The sequence below is a fragment of the Neoarius graeffei genome, chromosome 23 (genome assembly GCF_027579695.1).
Source record: "Neoarius graeffei isolate fNeoGra1 chromosome 23, fNeoGra1.pri, whole genome shotgun sequence".
In the NCBI taxonomy this organism is placed as follows: Eukaryota; Metazoa; Chordata; class Actinopteri; order Siluriformes; family Ariidae; genus Neoarius; species Neoarius graeffei.
Window position 1 is genome coordinate 45,152,414 of NC_083591.1, and position 24,954 is coordinate 45,177,367.

General features: G+C 40.3%; 1 protein-coding gene across 3 annotated transcripts in view; it reads right to left on the minus strand.

Moving 5' to 3' along the window:
• Positions 1-24,954, minus strand: part of LOC132871759 (receptor-type tyrosine-protein phosphatase mu-like) — a 444,714-nt gene that overhangs the window by 199,041 nt on the left and 220,719 nt on the right. For all 3 annotated transcript variants that reach the window (XM_060906241.1, XM_060906242.1, XM_060906240.1), the window contains exons 8-10: positions 20,038-20,147; positions 4,137-4,338; positions 3,537-3,639 (exon numbers count right to left, since the gene is read on the minus strand). In XM_060906241.1, coding sequence (XP_060762224.1) covers positions 3,537-3,639; positions 4,137-4,338; positions 20,038-20,147 — 415 coding nt within the window. The remainder of the gene's footprint in view (positions 1-3,536; positions 3,640-4,136; positions 4,339-20,037; positions 20,148-24,954) is intronic.

Sequence of the window (24,954 nt, forward strand, 5' to 3'; positions counted from 1 at the left end):
AATTACATAACTACGTCCGGAGGCGAGGCTGAGCAAGTGATTAGGTCCAGTGTTGCCAGATTGGGCGGTTTCCCGCCCAAGTTGAGCAGTTTCAAGTGCATTTTGGCAGGTTTTGAACATTTTGGGCTGGAAAACGTCAGCAGTATCTGGCAACACTGATTAGGTCTGAGGTGAAGATGGCGATGCTAATAGCTAAGAAAAACATTAGCCTCTCTTTCTTTGATGATTTCAACAAGTGCGTGGCTGGAATGTTCCCAGACTCTTCCATCGCAAAGAAATTTTCCATGGGGAAAACGAAGGCCTCCCAAATAATCAAAGGTAAGCTACACATGTTTACATTAAGTATGTCCTGGCTAAGACCTCATAAATAGCCTAGTGTAAACTAATTGGTGTATTAACTGTTTTATCCACTCATTGTCTATTTTATTTTCTATCTGAAACTTACCCATTTTAAATCACTCTTGGTTTAATATCTTATATTACTCTCTCTTCATTACATCTATCTATCTATCTATCTATCTATCTATCTATCTATCTATCTATCTATCTATCTATCTATCTATCTATCTATCTATCTATCTATCTGTCTGGTGTTCCAAGGCCATGACAATGGTAAAACCATAACAAATTGCAATGGAATTGAATTTATTGACTGGTTATATAATGACCTTTCTTATTTTAACATAAGATACGTATTTTAGCCCTTAATTTGGGAAATAACTGGTACCACTGAAAGCAAATAAATGTATAGTTTATTCACAAATGCACTCTATAAACCATAAGCATATTGAGTTTGTGTCTTGGCTATCACCAACATGCACCAGAGTACAGGAAATCACAAACAGTAGATAGAAAATTGCCCCCCATTTAACTACACACCCACTTTTGGTGAAGGGTATGACTTTCCGAAATTTTCCCTTATTTTGAGTTAAAAATCCGGGAAATATCCCTTTTTTTCAAACCTCAAAGTTGACAGGTATGCTTTAAACATGAGCTAATTTTATCCCTAATCTAGCCCCAATGAGCGAGCCGGCGGCGATGGTGGCGAGGAAAAACTCCCTCAGACGACATGAGGAAGAAATCTCGAGAGGAACCAGGCTCAAAAGGGAACCCATCCTCATCTGGGTGATAACAGACAACGTGATTATAACATTAACAGTTATAATGTTAATGTTATGTAAGATGCTCAGTAAAACCTACCGCTCATTTCCTTATAAAACTGCACTCATTGAAGCAAAGAATTGGTGTGAGACGCAAAAAAATTGCGTCTCACACCAATTATTATGGCTTACTACTGTTTATAGTATTTTTTCTTTTTTAATGCTGAAACATTTCCTTATTTGTAAGCCATTTTTTTTGTCTACAGCATTTCCTTACATGTGCCTAAGACTTTTGCACAGTACTGTATGTGTGGTATAATTATTTATACCGCAGTGCAGTTGAATTATTGAACCTGATTGGTGTGCATTATTCCTGTACAAGTGTTCGGCTCGGACCATAGCTCTATCTGCGTCATAAACAATAGGTTTATATCAAAGCTCTAGTTCTAATATGTTTTTTTTCTATAGTAACAGCTCATTTACAGTACAGGGACTTGTACGGTGGACGCTCCAAATAAGCTAAGCCTAATAATAGACAGATTTTCAACAAAAATCTTGTTGAACAAAGAAAAACACAATTGTTGATAAGGTGAAGTTTCTGTTAGGAGTCTTGTTTGTCAGCACTTGGTAACAGTCATGAAGCTTTGTAAAGTTTCCAAGCACAGGATAGTCTTCATGACAGAGGAGTTTCTACTTTCCTACATTTACTTCAAGAGAGAGAAAAGGAGAGACAGATCAGGGGATGACTACGTATCACGGCTTTACCGTAAGTGATAACGGGAACTAACTTATCTCATCTCATTATCTGTAGCCGCTTTATCCTGTTCTACAGGGTCACAGGCGAGCTGGAGCCTATCCCAGCTGACTACGGGTGAAAGGCGGGGTACACCCTGGACAAGTCGCCAGGTCATCACAGGGCTGACACATAGACACAGACAACCATTCACACTCACATTCACACCTACGGTCAATTTAGAGTCACCAGTTAACCTAACCTGCATGTCTTTGGACTGTGGGGGAAACCGGAGCACCCGGAGGAAACCTACACGGACACGGGGAGAACATGCAAACTCAGCACAGAAAGGCCCTCGCCGGCCACGGGGCTCGAACCCGGACCTTCTTGCTGTGAGGCGACAGCGCTAACCACTACACCACCGTGCCGCCCCTAACTTATCTCACAGACGTTAAATGTAACTATAAACTGGCAAAAATAGGTACCCTTTGTGTACATGTGGCTACTGCTTATAAATAAAATTGTTTTCTGATCCCATGTTCATACAATATATATATATATATATATATATATATATATATATATTTTTGTACTCGGGGCGGCACGGTGGTGTAGTGGTTAGCGCTGTCGCCTCACAGCAAGAAGGTCCGGGTTCGAGCCCCGTGGCCGGCGAGGGCCTTTCTGTGTGGAGTTTGCATGTTCTCCCCGTGTCCACGTGGGTTTCCTCCGGGTGCTCCGGTTTCCCCCACAGTCCAAAGACATGCAGGTTAGGTTAACTGGTGACTCTAAATTGACCGTAGGTGTGAATGTGAGTGTGAATGGTTGTCTGTGTCTATGTGTCAGCCCTGTGATGACCTGGCGACTTGTCCAGGGTGTACCCCGCCTTTCGCCCGTAGTCAGCTGGGATAGGCTCCAGCTTGCCTGCGACCCTGTAGAACAGCATAAAGCGGCTACAGATAATGAGATGAGATGGGAATGAAAAAAAAAATCACAGAAGTAAAATATACCAATATACTTTATATTATTCTACTCTTTTCAAAACTGAAACCTCCGAACCGAGGCTGACATACACACGCTGTCGCCATGACCCAAACTCTTATTTCCCGGAAATGGCCCGGCGCTAGAGCTCAGTGGTCTCAATACTCTTTTCGACAACTTCCTGTAACAACTCAGAAGTGCGTCACGTCTACATCGCACATGGGACCACTGGCCAAAGAAGGCGAGGAAAGATGGACAACCTGGAGTATATTTTAAAATAGGACCGCACTTTCCCTCTGTAATAAGCATAAACATGTCTGAAAGCGATTTCTTTAGTCTAGTCCATTTACTTCGAACGGTGAACCGAATTGTATACACTCACCGGCCATTTTAATAGGACCGCCTGTATGCGTATGCGCAATGCACTATTGTTACACTCATTCTTACATTCTTACAACACGATGACATCATGGCTCCGGCCTCTATGAGGCAGTAACCACAAAAACAGCAAAGCGTTATTCATTAATACGTTAAATCATTAATAAATCCATTGTTGAATAACACACTCCGGGCTATGCTGTTATATAAAAATAATCCTTCCTAATTACTCCTAACCCACAGAAAATGGCCTACTTAGGTATAGGAACCAAAACAGTTCCTCAAACTACAGTGCAGGTTCTTCTAATGTTCTTGGGTCTCTAAAAATGTCAGAAAGGGTATTTTACCTTACTGGTGCTCCTCTGCTTTGGGCAGGTTTAAGAAGAACAGTAACAGTGCTGTCTGTCTGGTTCAGAGACGTCTCCTGATCGTAGGCAGGCATAGAAGGAGCTACACACACACACACACACACACACGACATTGTGAAGGGCAATGGGACAAACAGAAACACCATATCTTAGATACCAAAGCTTTAATAATAACACTGCTATACTCCAGTTAAAGAAATCACTCTGTCTCCTCCTGCCTTTGAGGTGCCCATATGTTCTGTACAGATAAAGCACAAACTGGTATAGACAGATAAAGAGAAAGACGGACAGATGGAATGGCGCACAGCTAAACATCTAAAAGTGCTCATTTACTGCTGAGAGATAAACACAATGTGGTCTGGAAAGTAAAAGTGGCTGTGCTGTGTATGCTGTGCACACTACACCTGAAATACAAACTATGAGGTTAAAGTGTAGACTGCGAACGTTAATTTGTTCATGAAATAAGCCATTTATCCTCTTCACCAACAACTGGACAAGTTGCGGTTTAGTTATTTCTTTACTAGCTGTGTGCCATTATATCATGATGCTGGACAAGGAAATCCTCCCCCTGCTGCAGACCTGAGATCTTGGTGGTGGCCTGAGTGATGGCTGGCGGACCGTAGCCTTTAGCCGTGCTGGCTCTCAGGGTGAAAGAGTACGTTGAGCCCGGATAGAGACCCAGGAACACATGACTCGTCTCGTTTCCCAGTTTGATCACCTTGCCACTCTGGTTGGAGAGGTCCAGCACTGGGTCGAATGAACTCACTGCTTTATATGAGATCTGAGGATACATAGGGAGAACTTCAGGTTCATGAACTTCAGGAATACACCATATTCAAAAGGTACTTCGTTTTTCCATTTTGTATAGATTGAAATGGCTTCTCAGAGTCTAAAGAGATAACACTGCTAACAAGAAAACCCTAGCATGCAAAGAGGAAAAACAAAGACGACAAAACCCCGAGCACTATGTCAGTGGATTAATATTTAACTGCTCCCGAAATATTTAGATTTACACGCAACATGCTAATTATATAATGCTACCTTCAAAAACCTGTAACTCAGAATTTCCAACATCTGACAAGTAATGCTGCGTTCATGTGCTATGGGAAGATGATATTTTCCAGTTGGGAAGTGGTATTTACTAGTGTGTTGTGTTCACATGCTTTTGTTGTTGACAAAGGACGCGGACTGCGAGTTAGCAATAGTTAGTTAGCTATCGTTAGCAATAGCGTCTGCTCTGGATAGGTAAAAACAAACCATAACAACACATTTTTAAAGGAAACGGATTTCTAACGTATTATATTACACTTGTTAATGACGCAACATTGCATAGACACCAAAAACTACCCACTAGTACTAGTAAAAAAAACTTTAGTAGCGTACAATGCTTAACATTCAAGTGTCTTGTACCGCTCGCCGCCATGTTGAAAAGGTTAAAGTTCAGCTCATCTTGGCAACTCGTGTATCAAAATTTTCTACGAGTTGCCCAGTGGAAAATACCACAAGAGGGGGCGTTCATGTGTGCTTTCCATGTCGGCGTTTGGTATTTACCATAATTCCCATAGCACATGAATGCAGCATAAAAACCAAAGAAACTACGAACACCTACTCAGAACCCTGAGTTCAGTGAGTCAACATGGCTCCTCACAGCATCAACAACAGTAACCAAAGTAACTATTCTTCACTTTTAATGAGTTATCTTGTACATGCTAGTGTTTGCATAACTGACTATGAGCTTGCTCATCACAGTTACTTGACTTGATTGTAGCTAATAAAAGCTGAACACGGAGACATCCCTGTTTTTTCTCAAAGCTCGAGGTTGAAATTGATGCAATTTCGAGTTCTGACTTCTCACTACCTAGGTAAGTCGAACACAGTACATGCTTACTTGAAACAATCGCTACAAACTTAATAAAATTGTCAGATTGTGCACAATATACGGGTGTATTTAACAGTTATTCCATGAAATCGAGTCGTACATGAGCTGATAGCCGATGAGGCGCGTAGCACCGAGTCGGCTCTATGCCGTGTACGACGAGATTGAGTGGAATAACTGTTTTATTCTATCCACATTCACTGGATTTTGAGAAACAGCATTTTTATTTTCATTTTTTTGCAAATTCGATAAATAAAAACTTTATACAAAACGTCCGACAAAATCATTTCCGCTTAGAATGTAAACAAACCGACGAAATGACAGCAGCAATTTGTGAAAAATGCGGTAATCATAATTCAAGATATATTCCTACTGTCAAATACTTTCATTCCATATTTTGTTGCTTTTTTTTTGTATTTTTGGGTGGTTTTCTTCTTTTTCTTCTTCTTTAGGGTCTTTTGGTGGTTGGCAAACCAACTTAAAGGTACATTAGCGCCACCGACTGGGCTGGAGTGTGGAACAGGAGCTAATGGGGGGAGGACTATATTCTTTTAGCTATTTCTGTTTCTTTTAAATACTTGATCATTTTTGGGGTTTTCTTTTTGAGTACAGTTTTTATTTCATCCTCGGTTGGTTCAGCAACACGCTCCGCCATTTTGTTTTTCTCTACTCATGGTATATGAGCTGATAGCCTAGTAGTAGAGTATGGAATCAATTTTGTGCCAACATGTTCATACAATACTTTTGAAATATCAAACAAAAACGATAAATCAAAATTTAAAAAAAAAAGTCAATTTTTTTAGACTGGCAAACAAATTATTCGTGTAATCGTGCAAAATATCAGTCTATTACTCTTCAGAAACCTTTTATTTTTGTTCCGCGTCTTTCTCAGTTTTGTTTGACGTAATTTATTTTGGTTGCGATTCCAGCTTTCTCGTTTGCGCTCCTTGACTTTTTGCTTGCAGTTTTGGCACAAACTTCACGTGTGGGTGGGCTGTCCAGGAATGCATTCCCATTGGCTAACTTGTGTTTGACTGACAGCTACGCTCAGCGATTCCCCCGGAGGCTGTTGCGGCCATTTCCTACTCGGATTCTGGCGGACTGTTTGACGAGTGACCGATCCATTGACGGTAAACAAGGATCGAGTGGACTTGTGTACTACTGCAACACATACAACACATTTGTCCCGTACTTACACTTTGTTGAATTAATTCAATATCATAGTCGCCACTGAAGTCCACTCGATCCTTGTTTACCGTCAATGGATCGGTCACTCGTCAAACAGTCCGCCAGAATCCGAGTAGGGAATGGCTGAGCGTAGCTGTCAGTCAAACACAAGTTAGCCAATGGGAATGCATTCCTGGACAGCCCACCCACACGTGAAGTTTGTGCCAAAACTGCAAGCAAAAAGTCAGGGAGCGCAAACGAGAAAGCTGGAATCGCAACCAAAATAAATTACGTCAAACAAAACTGAGAAAGACGCGGAACAAAAATAAAAGGTTTCTGAAGAGTAATAGACTGATATTCTGCACGATTACACGAATAATTTGTTTGCCAGTCTAAAAAAAATTGACTTTTTAAATTTTTTTTTTTGTATTTTGATTTGTCGTTTTTGTTTGATATTTCAAAAGTATTGTATGAACATTTTGGCACAAAATTGATTCCATAGTAGAGGAGCCAATCAGAGCGTGCGATTGCTCATATCCAGTGAATGTGGTTATAATATAATATAATATAATATAATATAATATAATATAATATAATATAATATAATATAATATAATATAATATAATATAATATAATACATATGCAGACTGACAAAATGTCAAGTACAAAAAAAAAAATCAAATAAATCAACAAACTGTCTGCCCAGACAAGAACACACACACACACACACACACACACACACACACACACACACACACACACACACACACACAACTCAATACATAAAAGACAGTTATGAAGTAACTTTACATGATACATACTGAAAGAAACCATTGAATGATTACATTTTATGCTTTGCTATTATTAATATTAAACAAACTGTTCAACGAGATTTGCAAATTCACAGGTCAAGGATAAAGTCTGTGCAAAACCAAAAGAACTGTGAATGCCTGTTTCACTTCCATGTCATTTCCCCTTCAGCCTTCTGTTGGTGTTGACTCTGACCGATGCATTAACTGAAAATGTAAAGAAGCACCATTTTCAGACAGCCCTAACATCACCGTTGTAAAAGCGTCGTCGCTTCTGCAGCAGGTTAGTTGTTGTAACGTTGAAAAGAATGTCTCCGATAAAACTTAGGCTACATCCACACGACAACAGCAACGAGATGTTATTTAAAAATATATCGCGTCCAAATGGGCAACGATCAGTAAAATATCAGGTCCATATGGCAACGCAACGCTTGCTGAAAATGATGCAATACACATGCCACACCTCTAGGGGCGCTGTAAGACGGTCCCTTTGGAGACACCAGAACAATAGAAGAAGTAAGGACGCATGCGCATAAACTATTATGCGCGAGACTTCATATTAGCCACAAAGTCAGGAAAATCTGTTCGTAAAATTACATTATAATGACCAAATACAATGAAAAGTATTTTTCCGTCTCACCTGTGAAAGGTAATCCCATGTGATCTCGTTTGGACGGCAAACCTGTTGGTACAGTTAAACGCAGCTAATCTTTATTCTCCGCTTTGACCTATCCAATATGGCGACGAGGATGACGTATGATTCTACGCGGAAGGCGGCGTCTTTAATGGTTCGGAATAAATTGAATGCTACACGTTGATGGATTAATTTGTTGTTTCTCACCTGTGAAAGGTAATCCCATGTGATCTCGTTTGGACGGTAAACCTGTTGGTACAGTTAAACGCAGCACATGAATCTTTATTCTCTGCTTTGACCCATCCAATATGGCGGCGAGGATGACGTATGATTCTACGCGGAAGGCGGCGTCTTTAATGGTCCGGAATAAATTGAATGCTACACGTTGATGGATTAATTTGCTCTTCTACACCCTTTTTGAGGAATGTATTGTAGGACTTAAACCAACATCTGAAGAGGTGAGATCGCTCCTTTTTTTCCCTATTTTTGCTGGCGGGATTGACTCTGCCCTAAGGGTTATTCTCTCTCTCTCTCTGCACCATTACACAATAAATATTCACAGTGAAAATATTTTGTAAGCGCGTTTCATGAACCAAGTTATAGGATTTGTTGACAACTCGCATCGAGTTCGTTACACTTCTACCCGGCGTGAAGCACTCACAGTCATGTGGTTGTGACGTCATCGTAAACAAATCCGTTCTACTCATCCAGACGACTTCACAATGGCAACGTTGCCAGATCTTTCCACTCTGGAACCCGTTCTCAAAAAGATTGCATTTTGGGCACCCAAAACGCCGGTGCCATGTGCAGCGCTTGAAACTAACGGTGTCCCGACGTCCCGGGGACCATAAAAAATGTCATCGGGACACAAAATTATCATATCTGGGACAATCCCGGGACAATGGAAAAAAATAGATCTAGAAAAAAAGTTCTACATTAATATTATTTACAAAGCCGTAAACCATCCGTAGACATTCACCTAATTTATCAATTTTAATTTTAAAATGTTAACAGCGAAAAATACATAGTAGCTACACTTTCGATGCACCTGCATCCGTAGGCTACAGAGCAGCGCATTCTGTTCTAGAATCTTCGGCCGGAGTCCGCATTATATGGACTTGGAATGGAATTGCTACCGCACACGCTGCGCTGACTCTTGCCAGAACAAAAATGCTTAAGTGGTTGAAGCGGACCGACCGCAGGGAAGAAACTGAAAGCCCAGACATAACGTCTCCGGGACCTTCAGGATCCAAAGTGTCATCGCCTGGTCTGCAGGCAACGCTAGCAACTGAATGAACTTAATGAACACTGTTAGACACGTTATAAAATACAACAGGAATGATGTGGATGATGTTGACGGAAGATACCGTTCAATAGAATAAGTGAGTTTTCTTGGTGTCTTTCTCGTTCAGAAAATTTAGTCAGTCAGCAGCACAACTAGGCTCGGACCTGGCACTATGTTGATGTTGCTAACATTTGCACCCACGTTTCGGCAGCGAAAGTTCATAAAATGGATAACGGAAAGTTCATAAAAATGGATAACGGTAATGGTGAAAATTATAAGTTGGCCTTATAAGTGCCAACAGATATTCAAGGTATAAGTAGATGAAATGAACATAAAAGGGGTCTTATTTTCAACTAAAGTGTACTGCAGATGTAGGGAGTTGAAACATTTTCTGAATGAGCTAGTTGGCCCCTTTAAATAAACGGGTATCTATTCATACAGTGAGATCGCCAAAGTTTAATAAACTGAAAATGCAATAACTGTAATTTTGAAGTAGATGATGTATAGGACATGTGTCGCTTGTGTCTTGTGACTTATTGTAAAAATGATATAAAGGGTTCAAAATCGCATAGTTACAAATATAATAGTAACTTCATATGATAATATTAACCACTGGTTATTTCAGAGAGGAAAAAAATGGGGACACTATTGCTTCCATTCGGGACAATACAACACAGAATTCGGGATCACTGGGGGACACAAAGAAAAAAAGTTAATTTCGAGCCCTGGCCGTGTGGACGCCAGGCCTAAACGATAAGCAATTGTATCGGAGTCACCTGAATCCGTTGCTGTGTGGACAGGGCCTTAATTACACTCATAGAGAATGGCTCATTATTTCAACTGGGCTTGTTTTTAAATGCACATTAGACTGCTAAAGAACTCCACGGCCACCTGAGAGAACAATCAGTTTCAAAAGTTCTTCAGAACTTTTTTTCCCACCACAATCCAAAAACCCCACAGAGAAACCACACAAGGACATCAGCCTTTTCTTCAAACCTTATTTCTTTTTGTACTTTGCTGAAAAAAAAATCTATGAAACAATGTTTTCATCCTTGCAATATAACTGAATTTGTCATTCCATGCACTCTCCAAAAAGCCAGCGATAGCATATTTTCATGCCATATTTCTTGGTCTATAATCCAAAAGGCTGTTTATGAATTATGTCTAAATAGTACGTAGTATATCTGAAGTGCTTCAAGGCTTTTTAAAACGATAGTGTCCCATTAAAAAAAAAAAGCGAGTTGAAAAGAAAAGGAATTTGATTGCCTGTGTAGGGATGGATTGCCATGCCGTAGCCATAGTAACCATTTATGAACCATCTTCTCCCTTTCACTGCACAGCATTGAACACACCAATCCCTGTACTCGATGCCATGTTCTATCTCCGCCCATTCTTCTGACAGAGACGATACCGGATACCAAATACAGTGATGTCACGACTGTGCTTTAAACCCGCGGCAGAATCGAAATTCCTTCTCTCTGGCGGTGGGTTTCCACGAGTGAAAGAGACCTCGTGCATCTGTGCTAAAGAACAGAGAACAAAGAACGAGCTATTGATACCGGACCTTTAGCCGAAGTTCAATGTATTTGATCTTCGCATAGTTGCAATAATAACTGAACCGGTTTGTGACTGCAGCCCACGCAGTATTTTAAAAGAGAAAACGTGACCGGATCCCTTCCTTTCGCAACGTCGACGAACTACAAACAAGATTCCTTCCAGATCATCAGACGACCGATGGGACACCGAAGATCTTCAGCTGACGAGCTGTAAAAGCAAAAGGAACAGAACTGTTTTGTCCCTGGATCTGCGCTCCGCGCTGTCTTCGGATAACAGACGGCACACTTTCAGTCGCCAAGCAAGAGCAATCTCAAGGAAGCCTGGCATCTGGGCAGTTGTTAGTCTTAGTTGTGGCTAGTTAATGTGAAGAGTGTTGTTTATTTGAATTCATTCATGGTTTAAATGTACGCATTTTGATTCACATGAAAGTCAGTCTTAGACCACGTGTTGTTTGATTTGCTTTGTTTACTATCTGTATTTAGTTAGATCGTGCATGCATTCTCTCTCTCTCTCTCTCTCTCTCTTTTTAACTCCCTCCGTCGCAATACACTCCTCAACATTGGGATTTCAGGAATAGCTAAGGGTTGAGTAGAAGTTGGGTTTAAGGCCTAGCCGAGACTAGTTTTTAAACTACAGATCCTTTGTCTCTCTCTCCATCGTTTGCTCTCCTAGTTGCCCATCCCCCTTTAGGCGAGGCCTAGCACAAGGCTCGTGCATTCCATTCACATACTCACACACACACACACTCACACACACTCTCCCACAGACACACAAACACGTGATTTCCCTCTCACATTTTAACATCCACTCGCCCCTACACTGTAAACTTGCATATAGCTTATTACTTCTGATCACCATTAGTGCCTTAGTTATCATCATATACACTACTGATTCTTATTTGTATACATTGTATCACCATTTATAGTGAATTATTCCTTGGCTGCTATTGTTGCTATATCTGATCAGTATTAGTTTGCTAATTTGTGTCAGCTATTTCAATAAATGGTATCTGTGGAATAAACTGTGTCCTGTCTATTGCTACAGCATTCACTGAGTGCCAACCTCTTCCAAACAAGTATTCTAATTGCCTTTGCCCATTTGATTGTTATATGAATGTTATAGATCTAGAGTAAACGTGTTACATTAAAGCTGCAATACTCACTAAAACTATAGCAACATCACCAAGTTATTCCTTTGATTTAAATAGTTTAGCTATAAACTATTAGACACTTGAATTAATGATTAATGAATTTATGAGACTGATACCTTTTTACATGAGACTGATTTGATAAGCCTATTGTACCTACGCAAGTTTCTCGATCAGTCATTCTTGACGTCCTTGATGCTGGTAGCAACCTTTCATTCTTTGAGCTCAGCTTCGAAAGAGAGGTGCCAATAGTTGCTGATAGCAGATTAATAGTGACGAAGTGGGATTTTTACATGCAAGCAGATAAAGAAAGCCAAAGCTAAGCTCTGTGTGCTAGGACATGGAATCAGAGAGATGATGTGTTTGTCAGTGGAAACAGCTTCCGTCTCTGGAAATATTTCGAGATGAAAATGTGAGGATGAAAACCAAACAGAGGGGGAAAAAGAGAAAGGAGAAAGAAGCAGGAGGGAGAGAGTTAGTCAGAAAGATTGGTCAGAGCTTCAGAATCTGTTTTTGATATCACTGCTTGTCAGAGAAATCTCAGCTTGAATGCTTTGATATTGCCAAATCAAAGGCAGGAGTTAACATCAAGCTTACTGCTTCTCTAGAACGCAGACAAAACACAGCTTCAGGTCAGTTCTGTCGGAGTCCTTAGGGCACACATACACATAAACACACAACCATACACACACATACATATATATATATATATATATATATATATATATATATATATATATATATATATATATATATATATATATATATAAAATCGAGAAATCCATAGAATTCAACAAACCAGTATATATATATATATATATATATATATATATATATATATATCATCTCATTATCTCTAGCCGCTTTATCCTGTTCTACAGGGTCGCAGGCAAGCTGGAGCCTATCCCAGCTGACTATGGGCGAAAGGCGGGGTACACCCTGGACAAGTCGCCAGGTCATCACAGGGCTGACACATAGACACAGACAACCCATTCACACTCACGTTCACACCTACGGTCAATTTAGAGTCACCAGTTAACCTAACCTGCATGTCTTTGGACTGTGGGGGAAACCGGAGCACCCGGAGGAAACCCACACGGACACGGGGAGAACATGCAAACTTCGCACAGAAAGGCCCTCGCCGGCCACGGGGCTTGAACCCAGGACCTTCCCGTGCCGCCATATATATGTGTGTGTGTGTGTGTGTGTGTGTATATGCTTCATAGACTTCTCCAAAGCATTCAATAGTGTGAAGCTTCCCTGTCTATGGAAATGTCTTGAAAGCACCAGAATCAACAAGAGATACATAAACCTCCTAAAACTCACCTACGCTAATTCAAAAGCATTCGTCAAGACTGATACTAGCACCTCCAGATCTGTCAATATCTTTAAAGGAGTGAAACAAAGAGATGTACTCTCAGCTATACTCTTCTGCATTGTAATTGCCGCAATACTCTCTCAAACCGAACCTGAATGCCAATCTGGATTTGTTAGCTAAACATGCTGCGGAAGCATATCAAAAACAGACTTCATGACAACAGACAAATCGAATCCAGACCTCAACCTTACAGTATACAGCAAACCAGGAAAGCAAGTTTCTGAATCCATTTACCTCAGAAACAAACTCTCTTCAAAAAACGGCGGAATGATAGCTGTGAACCAAAGAATCGGACTCGGCTTGGCTGCTTTTGAGAAGAACAAAATTGCACTAACTTCAAAATGGATCCTGTACCACATAAAATCAAGCATCGACAACACCTATGCTCTTCCTGTAGTTTTATATGGACTAGAATGTGTCAAGTGGACTTCTGCTGCACGACAGAAACTGGAAGTCTTTCAAAATCATGTAATGCGACTTATGACTAACGCCAAACTCTGAGACCATGTCAAAATTGAAGATCTTAGACAAATAACCCAATTGCCACCAAGTACCTCTGTCATCAAAAGTAAAGTACTCAAACTGTTTGGCCACATAAAATGAATGGACTGTAGCATCAGCAAGATCTGTTTGGAAGGCATGATTAATGGAAAGAGAAACAGGGGTCGGCAACCTAAGAGATGGAGAGATAACATCACAGCATGGACAGATCTTGATATAAATTCCCTGAATGCTCTTGCCAAAGATCGAGATCTATGGAAGCAACTATCACATGTTAGTGCGCATTCTGCTGCAGGCGGAGATAGTGGTTAATGATGTGTGTATACACACATATATATATATATATATATATATATATATATATATATATATATATATATATATATATATATATATACATGGAATACATTACACGATTATGACCTTAATCCAATTGAAATGTTGTGGAAGGACCTGAAGCGAGCAGTTCATGTGAGGAAACCCACCAACATCCCAGAGTTGAAGCTGTTCTGTACGGAGGAATGGGCTAAAATTCCTCCAAGCCGGTGTGCAGGACTGATCAACAGTTACCGCAAACGTTTAGTTGCAGTTATTGCTGCACAAGGGGGTCACACCAGATACTGAAAGCAAAGTTTCACATACTTTTGCCACACACATATATATATATATATATATATATACACACACACACAGAGTGGTACTTGAAACTTTGCGAACCCTTTAGAATTTTCTGTATTTCTGCATAAATATGACCCAAAACATCATCAGATTTTCACACAAGTCCTAAAAGTAGATAAAGAGAACCCAGTTAAACAAATGAGACAAAAATATTATACTTGGTCATTTATTTATTGAGGAAAATGATCCAATATTACATATCTGTGAGTGGCAAAAGTATGTGAACCTCTAGGATTAGCAGTTAATTTGAAGGTGAAATTAGAGTCAGGTGTTTTCAATCAGTGGGATGACAATCAGGTGTGAGTGGGCACCCTGTTTTATTTAAAGAACAGGGATCTATCAAAGTCTGATCTTCACAACACATGTTTGTGGAAGTGTATCATGGTACGAACAAAGGAGATTTTTGAGGACCTCAGAAAAAGCGTTGATGATGCTCATCAGGCTGGAAAAGGTTACAAAACCATCTCTAAAGAGTTTGGACTCCACCTATCCACAGTCAGACAGCTTGTGTACAAATGGAGGAAATTCAAGACCATTGTTACCCTCCCCAGGAGTGGTCGACCAACAAAGATCACTCCAAGAGCAAGACGTGTAATAGTCGGCGAGGTCGCAAAGGACCCCAGGGTAACTTCCAAGCAACTGAAGGCCTCTCTCACATAGTTAAATGTTCATGAGTCCACCATCAGGAGAACACTGAACAACAATGGTGTGCATGGCAGGGTTGCAAGGAGAAAGCCACTGCTCTCCAAAAAGAACATTGCTGCTCGTCTGTGGTTTGCTAAAGATGATGTGGACAAGCCAGAAGGCTATTGGAAAAATGTTTTGTGGACGGATGAGATCAAAATAGAACTTTTTGGTTTAAATGAGAAGCGTTATGTTTGGAGAAAGGAAAACACTGCATTCCAGCATAAGAACCTTATCCCATCTGTGAAACATGGTGGTGGTAGTATTATGGTTTGGGCCTGTTTTGCATCTGGGCCAGGACGGCTTGCCATCATTGATGGAACAATTAATTCTGAATTATACCAGTGAATTCTAAAGGAAAATGTCAGGACATCTGCAATTCATGTTAGGACATCTGCAATTCATGTTTTGGAATGGCCAAGTCAAAGTCCTGACCTTGATCCAATCAAAATGTTGTGGAAGGACCTGAAGCGAGCAGTTCATGTGAGGAAACCCACCAACATCCCAGAGTTGAAGCTGTTCTGTACAGAGGAATGGGCTAAAATTCCTCCAAGCCGGTGTGCAGGACTGATCAACAGTTACCGCAAACGTTTAGTTGCAGTTATTGCTGCACAAGGGGGTCACACCAGATACTGAAAGCAAAGGTTCACATACTTTTGCCACTCACAGATATGTAATATTGGATCATTTTCCTCAATAAATAAATGACCAAGTATAATATTTTTGTCTCATTTGTTTAACTTGGTTCTCTTTATCTACTTTTAGGACTTGTGTGAAAATCTGATGATGTTTTGGGTCATATTTATGCAGAAATACAGAAAATTCTAAACGGTTCACAAACTTTCAAGCACCACTGTGTATATATCCCTGTCTAAAAAAATCCATTGGAACAGCTTTAAACTGATGGATTATCTCTCGTTTCCAATCCCAACATACAGTACATGCTGGTATTAGAGTTGGACTGGCATGGAAAACCCACGTACGGGTACAGTCTTGACAGAGGTCTTGTCATGAATCACTAATGTTGAACACTTGAACAGCATGACATTTCTACCTGCAATTCTCTTAGATTCATCATCACAGGTACATCTGTCAAACAGTGGATGGTGTATGATACACATGCAAAGTATTTCAGAGGGCCAAACCAAGCATGTGAAAAATAAATAAATACTGTCGAATAGTCAATAAACATGAAAAAAAAATGAACATGCTGTAGTTCAGCAAATCTCCGAGATGTAGGAAATTTAAGATATTTTAAGCAGAACACTACGATATCAAATACAAATGATGCTAGGATCCCCCCCCCCCCCACACACACAAATCCTTTTAACAGAGAATGTGTGCAGATGACAATCACAGGCGATTGCTCTAAGACATTAGATTACATGGCATTTAGCAGACGCTCTTATCCAGAGTGCTGTACAACAATTGCAAAAGTCAGGTAGAAGTGCTGAACTTCTAGACAAGATAGCTCTAGTGCCAACTGAACAAGTGACAGAATAACACTAAGTGTAATATTCTGCCAAAGTACCAACAATCATCAAACAGCCAAAGTAAAAACAGACGAAGTACAACTAAATAGAGAAAAAAACTCCGACGGCTAATGCAGTGTAATGTAATGTAGTGTAATGTCCATATCAAAACTACAGACAAGGGCAGTGGAAGATGCCCATCACTACTCTGATTTATGTGTTGAGTGAAGAAGTACAGTAGTCGACTGACTGCTCATTTGAAATAACGTAAAAAAATAAGTCATTTTCTATGGCTAGCTAACTTGCACTACGTTCAGACTGCACCCTGAAACGACCCATATCCGATTTGTTGTGAAATCCGATTTTTTTGTTAGGCCGTTCACATTACCAATTATATGAGACTTGTATGCGATCTCCAATATGAACGGAAAACGACACAAAAGTGTCCCGCATGCGCAAATTGACACGTAATAAGCACATCTACGTAATACATAAACAAAAAAAAAGCGCACTCTTCAAGTTTGCAAGTAAAGCATGGAGATGAGGCGAGACCTGGTGATGTGGTTTTTGTGGCGGCGGCGGAACTCACACAATAATCTGATTAATGTGGGCAGCAGACTAATGAGACCGAAGGTGTCAAATTACTGGAAATTTCCAGAACAATCTTATAATCTTGTAATACAGGATGATTTAAGTTATAAATCAGTTATAGAAACTGTTTTATTTAATCAGGCTAACAGATCAACATCCAGGTCCCTACCAAATCCACCATTAGCTTGATCAATTCTATAAAAGTCTATTTAAATTCTGAAAACTGTACAAATGTTGTTGTTTTCCACCAAAGAGGCGGGATTAGCCAACGCAGAATAGTGACGTTTGTCTCTTGTTGATGACGTGTAGGTCGCATGAATGCGACCTGTCCGGTCAGACTGCAGTCGCATGTGAAAATAACGGATATGCATCGGAATTAGGACCACATATCCAAGCGGCCTGGGTCGCATGTGAAAAAATCGGATCTGTGTCGTTCAGATTGTCAATAACAAATCGGATACAGGTCGCATATGGGCAAAAAAATCGGATATGGGTTGTTTCAGGGTGCAGTCTGAACGTAGTCTTGAAGATGTTTACAAAGTGATGTCACATCCCAACATGATCTCACTATAAATATTCGTAACATAACTTTAGCTAACTTAATATAGAGTGTGTCTGAAGACATCACTCACACTCTTTTTTTTATGTCATCTGTCTTCCGTCTTTTGTCGCGGGGGGGTCTGACATTACTAACTATTGTTTGAATCAAATCGTTTGAATAATTTTTGAATGCATGAGAGGAGAGCAAAGCAGACAGGGAACTGGCAGCTTGAGCGAGGGATGTTTCTGCATGGTCATAGTGCCTGCACACTCTCCTGTTTTTGACGAGGTGCTCTTTCTGAGTGGCCCTAGTGCCTGCACGCCTGGTTTTTTTGGACCTTAAAATGTGTGTGTGTGGGTTAATGGTAGGGGAAACACTGCAAAACATACATCAAAGTTGGTAGTGTGAATTGCCACTACGAAACAAAACATTAAAGGACATGGGACATGAAACATAAATGCACGCTATATCAGTTTCTTTCCATGAAAAATATGAATTAATTGCATCAACAAATACAAAATCATCTATTAAATTCAGCGAAATCGTTATATTCGTGATGATTATATGGCATTTCTGCTCGAGCTCCGATATGCATATTTTACAACCAGAAGAGCCGCTGTCACGTGATCATACGTCACAAAAACTTTCGGGCACAGCACAAGCGGGTAGATGAATGGAGAAGTGGATGACAAGAAAATTGTTTTTATAGTCTTTAACGTACATTGGACATCATGGTGTATTGTGCTGCTTATGGTTGCAATAATTCCAATGGGAAATGCCCTGGAGTAAGTTTTTTTGCATTCCCCAAGGACCCGAAGCTGAGGAAAGTGTGGGCTCGCTACTGCCGTAGAAAAAACTTTGCACCTACTGTTTCCCACAAACTGTGTTCGGACCATTTCACTGAGGATTCTTTCAACATTAATACTCAGGTACTGAGCGATATTAATTGCCAAGCCAAATTTAAGAGGCCGTATAGCCGGGTTCATGGAGGCAGTGATAGCGCCATAATATACAGGGCCTAACATTCCTACAACTGTAGAGACAGTCAAGAAATCCTGTAACATTAATGGACATTTAAATAAATGTTATGTTGGTAAGTTTGTTTAACTTTTCTTAATTTTCATCTCTTTCGCCAAACGGCGTAGTGTTGTTGGCTGTGTGACGGCGTTTCGCCGTTTTGAATGTTTTCATCTCGGACTCTGGAAGCATTGTATCTCAATCAATCTCGAAAAATATCAGCAAAAAAAAAACTAGCTTGCAACGGACTTTAGCTAGATCTATGATGAACTTTCAATGTATGATACAAAAATAATACTTCTTTCAACAGATCATTAGCCTTTGAGCAGAATTGTTTTAACTTACCAGGATGCATTATCGAGCCGACCGCTTTCAGTTTCATGGGGATTGAATGAACTCTCACTCTCAGAATCATCTGACCCGTCAGAGTAAAGACAAGATCCATGTTCATGTGAATTTCCAGCTATCGGTTCGAATTGATAGGGTCTAACTTCACATCTCTGTGAAACATCGGGAATGTCACTGTCGATGGTGTCCATTTCGGTAACCTGTTTGCATTAGATTCCCAAGCGCTGGCTCCTTGGAAAGTTTTTGTGACGTCACAGGTCACGTGACCACCTAGCTCATTAACGAATCATTGTTTTACGCTGATGTATAAAAAAGTTGAATAATGTGATGATTTTCACATTTTTGACGCCCTGCAGTGATTTAGATGGCATTTCTTATGTCCTTTATACATAATTATACCCAGAAAAAAATCCATGTCCCATGTCCTTTAAAACATAACCATTGTCACCATTCAGTCGTGTTAGTCGCCTTTGTAAGCAAGGAATTTTATAGGTGTGTGAGGTGCTGTGTTAATCCCTTGGATATATGTCTGTGTAATGGAATGTGCTTTTTTTTTCTCCTCTATTATGTGTTTTATATCATTTTTGTCAGTGAGACCAAAGACAATTTTCATGTAGGACATGACAATAAAGTATATTCTATTCTATAGAACTGGACCTTTTGTAAATTTTAGCTCAATACTCCTGATACTAGTTTGGTCACACAGCTCACTATCAGAATAATAGGTAGCATTCTCTATGAGAAATCATAATTCTGAAAGCGTTGTACTGGGAGCACTGGGATGGTTAGCCTACCTCATACAGGGTGATGACTCCGTAGGTGTGAGCAGGCTCTCTCCATTTGAGAACGATCTTCTCTTCGTACACACTGGCTTGGATGGAGTCCAAAGGAACCTCACCCGGCACTGACAGGAAATGGCATCACAACATTTTAAAATTTATTCATTAATTCATTTTATTTAACCACATTTTGAATCTTTCAGTTTGCAGGTCAGTCATCTCTGACCCGACAGTATCTGACAGACGTGTGGTGATAAGACACATTGTGTGTTTGATTACGCTGAACCTGTAAAGTTTATTTGATCTTAAAGGTTATATCTGTACATGCTTGTTAATTTAATTTGTGTCTGGAAAGAAAAAAAAAATCTCTGAATAAAAAGGCTACATTTTATCAAGATAAAACATCGTTACGCAAGAAGGTTTTTTTTTTAATCTCAGCAGAGGAATTTTTTTTAAATGTTAGATATAATTAATTGCCTTGGGGTTACACATCAGACTATTATTTTAATAAATCAAATGTCGAGGAGACTTTCTGTTCACAATGATGACATAAGAGGTGGCGCATCTAACAACCTGTTTATATAACTCTGAAGTGGGAAACAAACTTTCAAATAGGATGTATTTATTTTAAGGCCAGGTTTAGGATAGATATTTTTTCACAGTTGAATAAAATGAGGGGTGGTACGATGGTGTAGTGGTTAGCGCTGTCGCCTCACAGCAAGAAGGTCCTGGGTTCGAGCCCCATGGCTGGCGAGGGCCTTTCTGTGTGGAGTTTGCATATTCTCCCCGTGTCTGTGTGGGTTTCCTCCGGGTGCTCCGGTTTCCCCCAAAGACATGCAGGTTAGGTTAAAGGGGAACAGAGGGCAATATATAGAGTAAATATAACAATAAAACACACATTAACGAACCTTATTCAAGACTTACAAAAGTTTTTTGTTCTAAGGTTGGAAAGTTATAGTGCTTTGAAAGTAGCTCGAGCAAATTATTTCCGCAGTTTGAACAGCCTGCCATGATATTAATTTTATCCAATCAGAATGCACGTTCATTTTCTCTGCGTAACACTCATGACGTATGTATGTGCCCAGTTGTGTTGGGTCATTGAGGTTGGGAATAGCACATGTGAATCGGAAAGTAGGATGAATTGTAAGTGATCGGCTACACAATGCCACAGCGTGTTGCTTTCGGGTGTAATAACAGGACCGATGGAAAGCATAACGATCCTCCAGACGTGTCTTTTCACTCGTTTCCGCTGAAAAACACCAAGCGAGTTCGAGCTTTCTTCTCTTCTTTCGTCATCACCGGAGTCGAGAGTACCTCTCCTAGGTTCAAACTGGTACCCTTCTAAGCCATAGCCTGCTTGCAGTGTGTCTTGCGGGATCTCTTCGTATGATTCGACAGAGCTGTCGCTTTCACTTGATGCGCCCGATGCCATGATTACACGCTTCTCTCCTAGTGCAGTGGGTAGGGCTGACGTCACGGTCTTTTAAAAATGGCGACTCTTGTGCGGTTTAGCGTATAAAGTATTATATTTACAATTACCAAGATATTTCGTTGTTTTCTAGTATATAAATTTGATAGAATACTTAAGAATACGTTACTTTGTCACATCAGCAACTGTATATATTATATTTGGTACCCCTTTAACTGGTGACTCTAAATTGACCGTAGGTGTGAATGTGAGTGTGAATGGTTGTCTGTGTCTATGTGTCAGCCCTGTGATGACCTGGCGACTTGTCCAGGGTGTACCCCGCCTTTCGCCCGTAGTCAGCTGGGATAGGCTCCAGCTTGCCCGCGACCCTGTAGAACAGGATAAAGTGGCTACAGATAATGAGATGAATAAAATGAGATTTTGTATCGAATGCCAGTATTTGCCAGCATTTTAATCATGCTTTTTAAAACTGTTATTACCTCCGCCAAGGAGGTTATGTTTTCGGTAGCGTTGGTTTGTTTGCTTGTTTGTTTGTTGGTTTGTCTGTTAGCAACATTACGGAAAAAAGTTATGAACGGATTGCTCTGAAAGTTTTCCCAGAGGTGTGACTGGGCACAAGTAACAATCCATTAAATTTTGGCGGTGATCCGGATCACCTTCTGGATCCCGGATTTTTTTAAAAGATTCTTGTCGGAGGTCTGCGCTCTCTGAGTGCTTTTCTAGTTATAAAGATCTATTATTTGAAATTGCTCAGTCTGTGAATACTGATATGTTTAGATACTGAATGTCCAGATATATGATTTTGTATGTAATACAGTAGGTAAACTTAATCTGGAAACATGAGTTTCAACATGGATGTGACACTAAAATTGAAGCAAAAAAAAGTTGGATTGTAATTTTTTCACTCATACGTAGCAGTCAAAAGTTTGTACACCCCATCATTCATAGGTTTTTCTGTATGTTGACTATTTTCTACATTGTAGAACAATACTGAAGACATCAAAACTATAACATAACATATGGAACATAGATGGAATTATGTGGTAAACAAAAAAGTGCTGCATATTTTAGATTCTTCAAAGTAGCCACCGATTACCGTTTGATGATGCTTTGCACACTATCGGCATTCTCTTAACCAGCTTCATGAGGTAGTCACCTGGAATGCTTTTCAATTAACAGGTGCCTCATCAAACATTAATTAGTGCCATTTCTTGCCTTCTTAATGCATTTGAGATCAAACAGTAAACCGTAAATAACAACAATACAGTAAACAGCCCTATTCCACAACTGTTGTGATCTGTATTACATCAAGAACCGCTCAGCTAAGTAAAGAGAAACGACATCCATAATTACATAATACATTACTTAGAATACAGTGGGGCAAAAAAGTATTTAGTCAGTCACCAATTGTGCAAGTTCTCCCACTTAAAAAGATGAGAGAGGCCTGTAATTTTCATCATAGGTATACCTCAACTATGAGAGACAGAATGAGAAAAAAAAAAATCCAGAAAATCGCATTGTCTGATTTTTAAAGAATTTATTTGCAAATTATGGTGGAAAATAAGTATTTAGTCAATAACAAAAGTTCATCTCAATACTTTGTTATATACCCTTTGTTGGCAATGACAGAGGTCAAACATTTTCTGTAAGTCTTCACAAGGTTTTCACACACTGTTGCTGGTATTTTGGCCCATTCCTCCATGCAGATCTCCTCTAGAGCAGTGATGTTTTGGGGCTGGCGCTGGGCAACACGGACTTTCAACTCCCTCCAAAGATTTTCTATGGGGTTGAGATCTGGAGACTGGCTAGGCCACTCCAGGACCTTGAAATGCTTCTTACGAAGCCACTCCTTCATTGCCCGGGCAGTGTGTTTCGGATCATTGTCATGCTGAAAGACCCAGCCACGTTTCATCTTCAATGCCCTTGCTGATGGAAGGAGGTTTTCACTCAAAATCTCACGATACATGGCCCCATTCATTATTTCCTTTACACGGATCAGTCGTCCTGGTCCCTTTGCAGAAAAACAGCCCCAAAGCATGATGTTTCCACCCCCATGCTTCACAGTAGGTATGGTGTTCTTTGGATGCAACGCAGCATTCTTTCTCCTCCAAACACAACAAGTTGAGTTTTTACCAAAAGGTTCTATTTTGGTTTCATCTGACCATATGACATTCTCCCAATCCTCTTCTGGATCATTCAAATGCTCTCTAGCAAACTTCAGACGGGCCTGGACATGTACTGGCTTAAGCAGGGGGACACGTTTGGCACTGCAGGATTTGAGTCCCTGGCGGCGTAGTGTGTTACTGATGGTAGCCTTTGTTACTTTGGTCCCAGCTCTCTGCAGGTCATTCACTTGGTCCCCCCGTGTGGTTCTGGGATTTTTGCTCACCGTTCTTGTGATCATTTTGACCCCATGGGGTGAGATCTTGCGTGGAGCCCCAGATCGAGGGAGATTATCAGTGGTCTTGTATGTCTTCCATTTTCTAATAATTGCTCCCACAGTTGATTTCTTCACACCAAGCTGCTTACCTATTGCAGATTCAGTCTTCCCAGCCTGGTGCAGGTCTACAATTTTGTTTCTGGTGTCCTTTGACAGCTCTTTGGTCTTGGCCATAGTGGAGTTTGGAGTGCGACTGTTTGAGGTTGTGGACAGGTGTCTTTTATACTGATAATGAGTTCAAACAGGTGCCATTAATACAGGTAATGAGTGGAGGACAGAGGAGCCTCTTAAAGAAGAAGTTACAGGTCTGTGAGAGCCAGAAATCTTGCTTGTTTGTAGGTGACCAAATACTTATTTTACTGAGGAATTTACCAATTAATTCATTAAAAATCCTACAATGTGATTTCCTGGATCCTTTCCCCCCATTCTGTCTCTCATAGTTGAAGTGTACCTATGATGAAAATTACAGGCCTCTCTCATCTTTTTAAGTGGGATAACTTGCACAATTGGTGGCTGACTAAATACTTTTTTGCCCCACTGTAGATAAAAATAAAGAAACAAGTGTTGCCAGGCAAAACAAACCTCGCCCGGCAGCACTTATTTTATACCTATATGTTGATAATGGTAATATTTCTCAATCATCAGGTTATAGTCCGATGAAAATCCATGACCTTGAGTTTGACATTTCAAAGTCATTCAAGGTCAAAGGTCATGGCGGCAACTGAAAGCCCATATGGGACTTCTTATATGTTGATAATGGCTATCATGAACCATTTTAAAGTTATAGCCCTTTGAAAACCCACGGCCTTCAGTTTGACCTTTCAAGCTCCCTCAAGGTCAAAGGTCATGGTGCCAAATGAAAGCCCATATGGCACTTCCTATAAGTTGATATCTGTCTACCATCAACCGTTTTCAAATTACAGCCCTCTGAAAATCCGTGATCTTGAGTTTGACCTTCCAAGGTCACTCACGGTCAAAGGTCATGGTGCCAAATGAAAGGCCGTATGGGAGTTCCTACATGCTCATAATACTAAACATTTGTCTATCGGCAACTGTTTTTGAG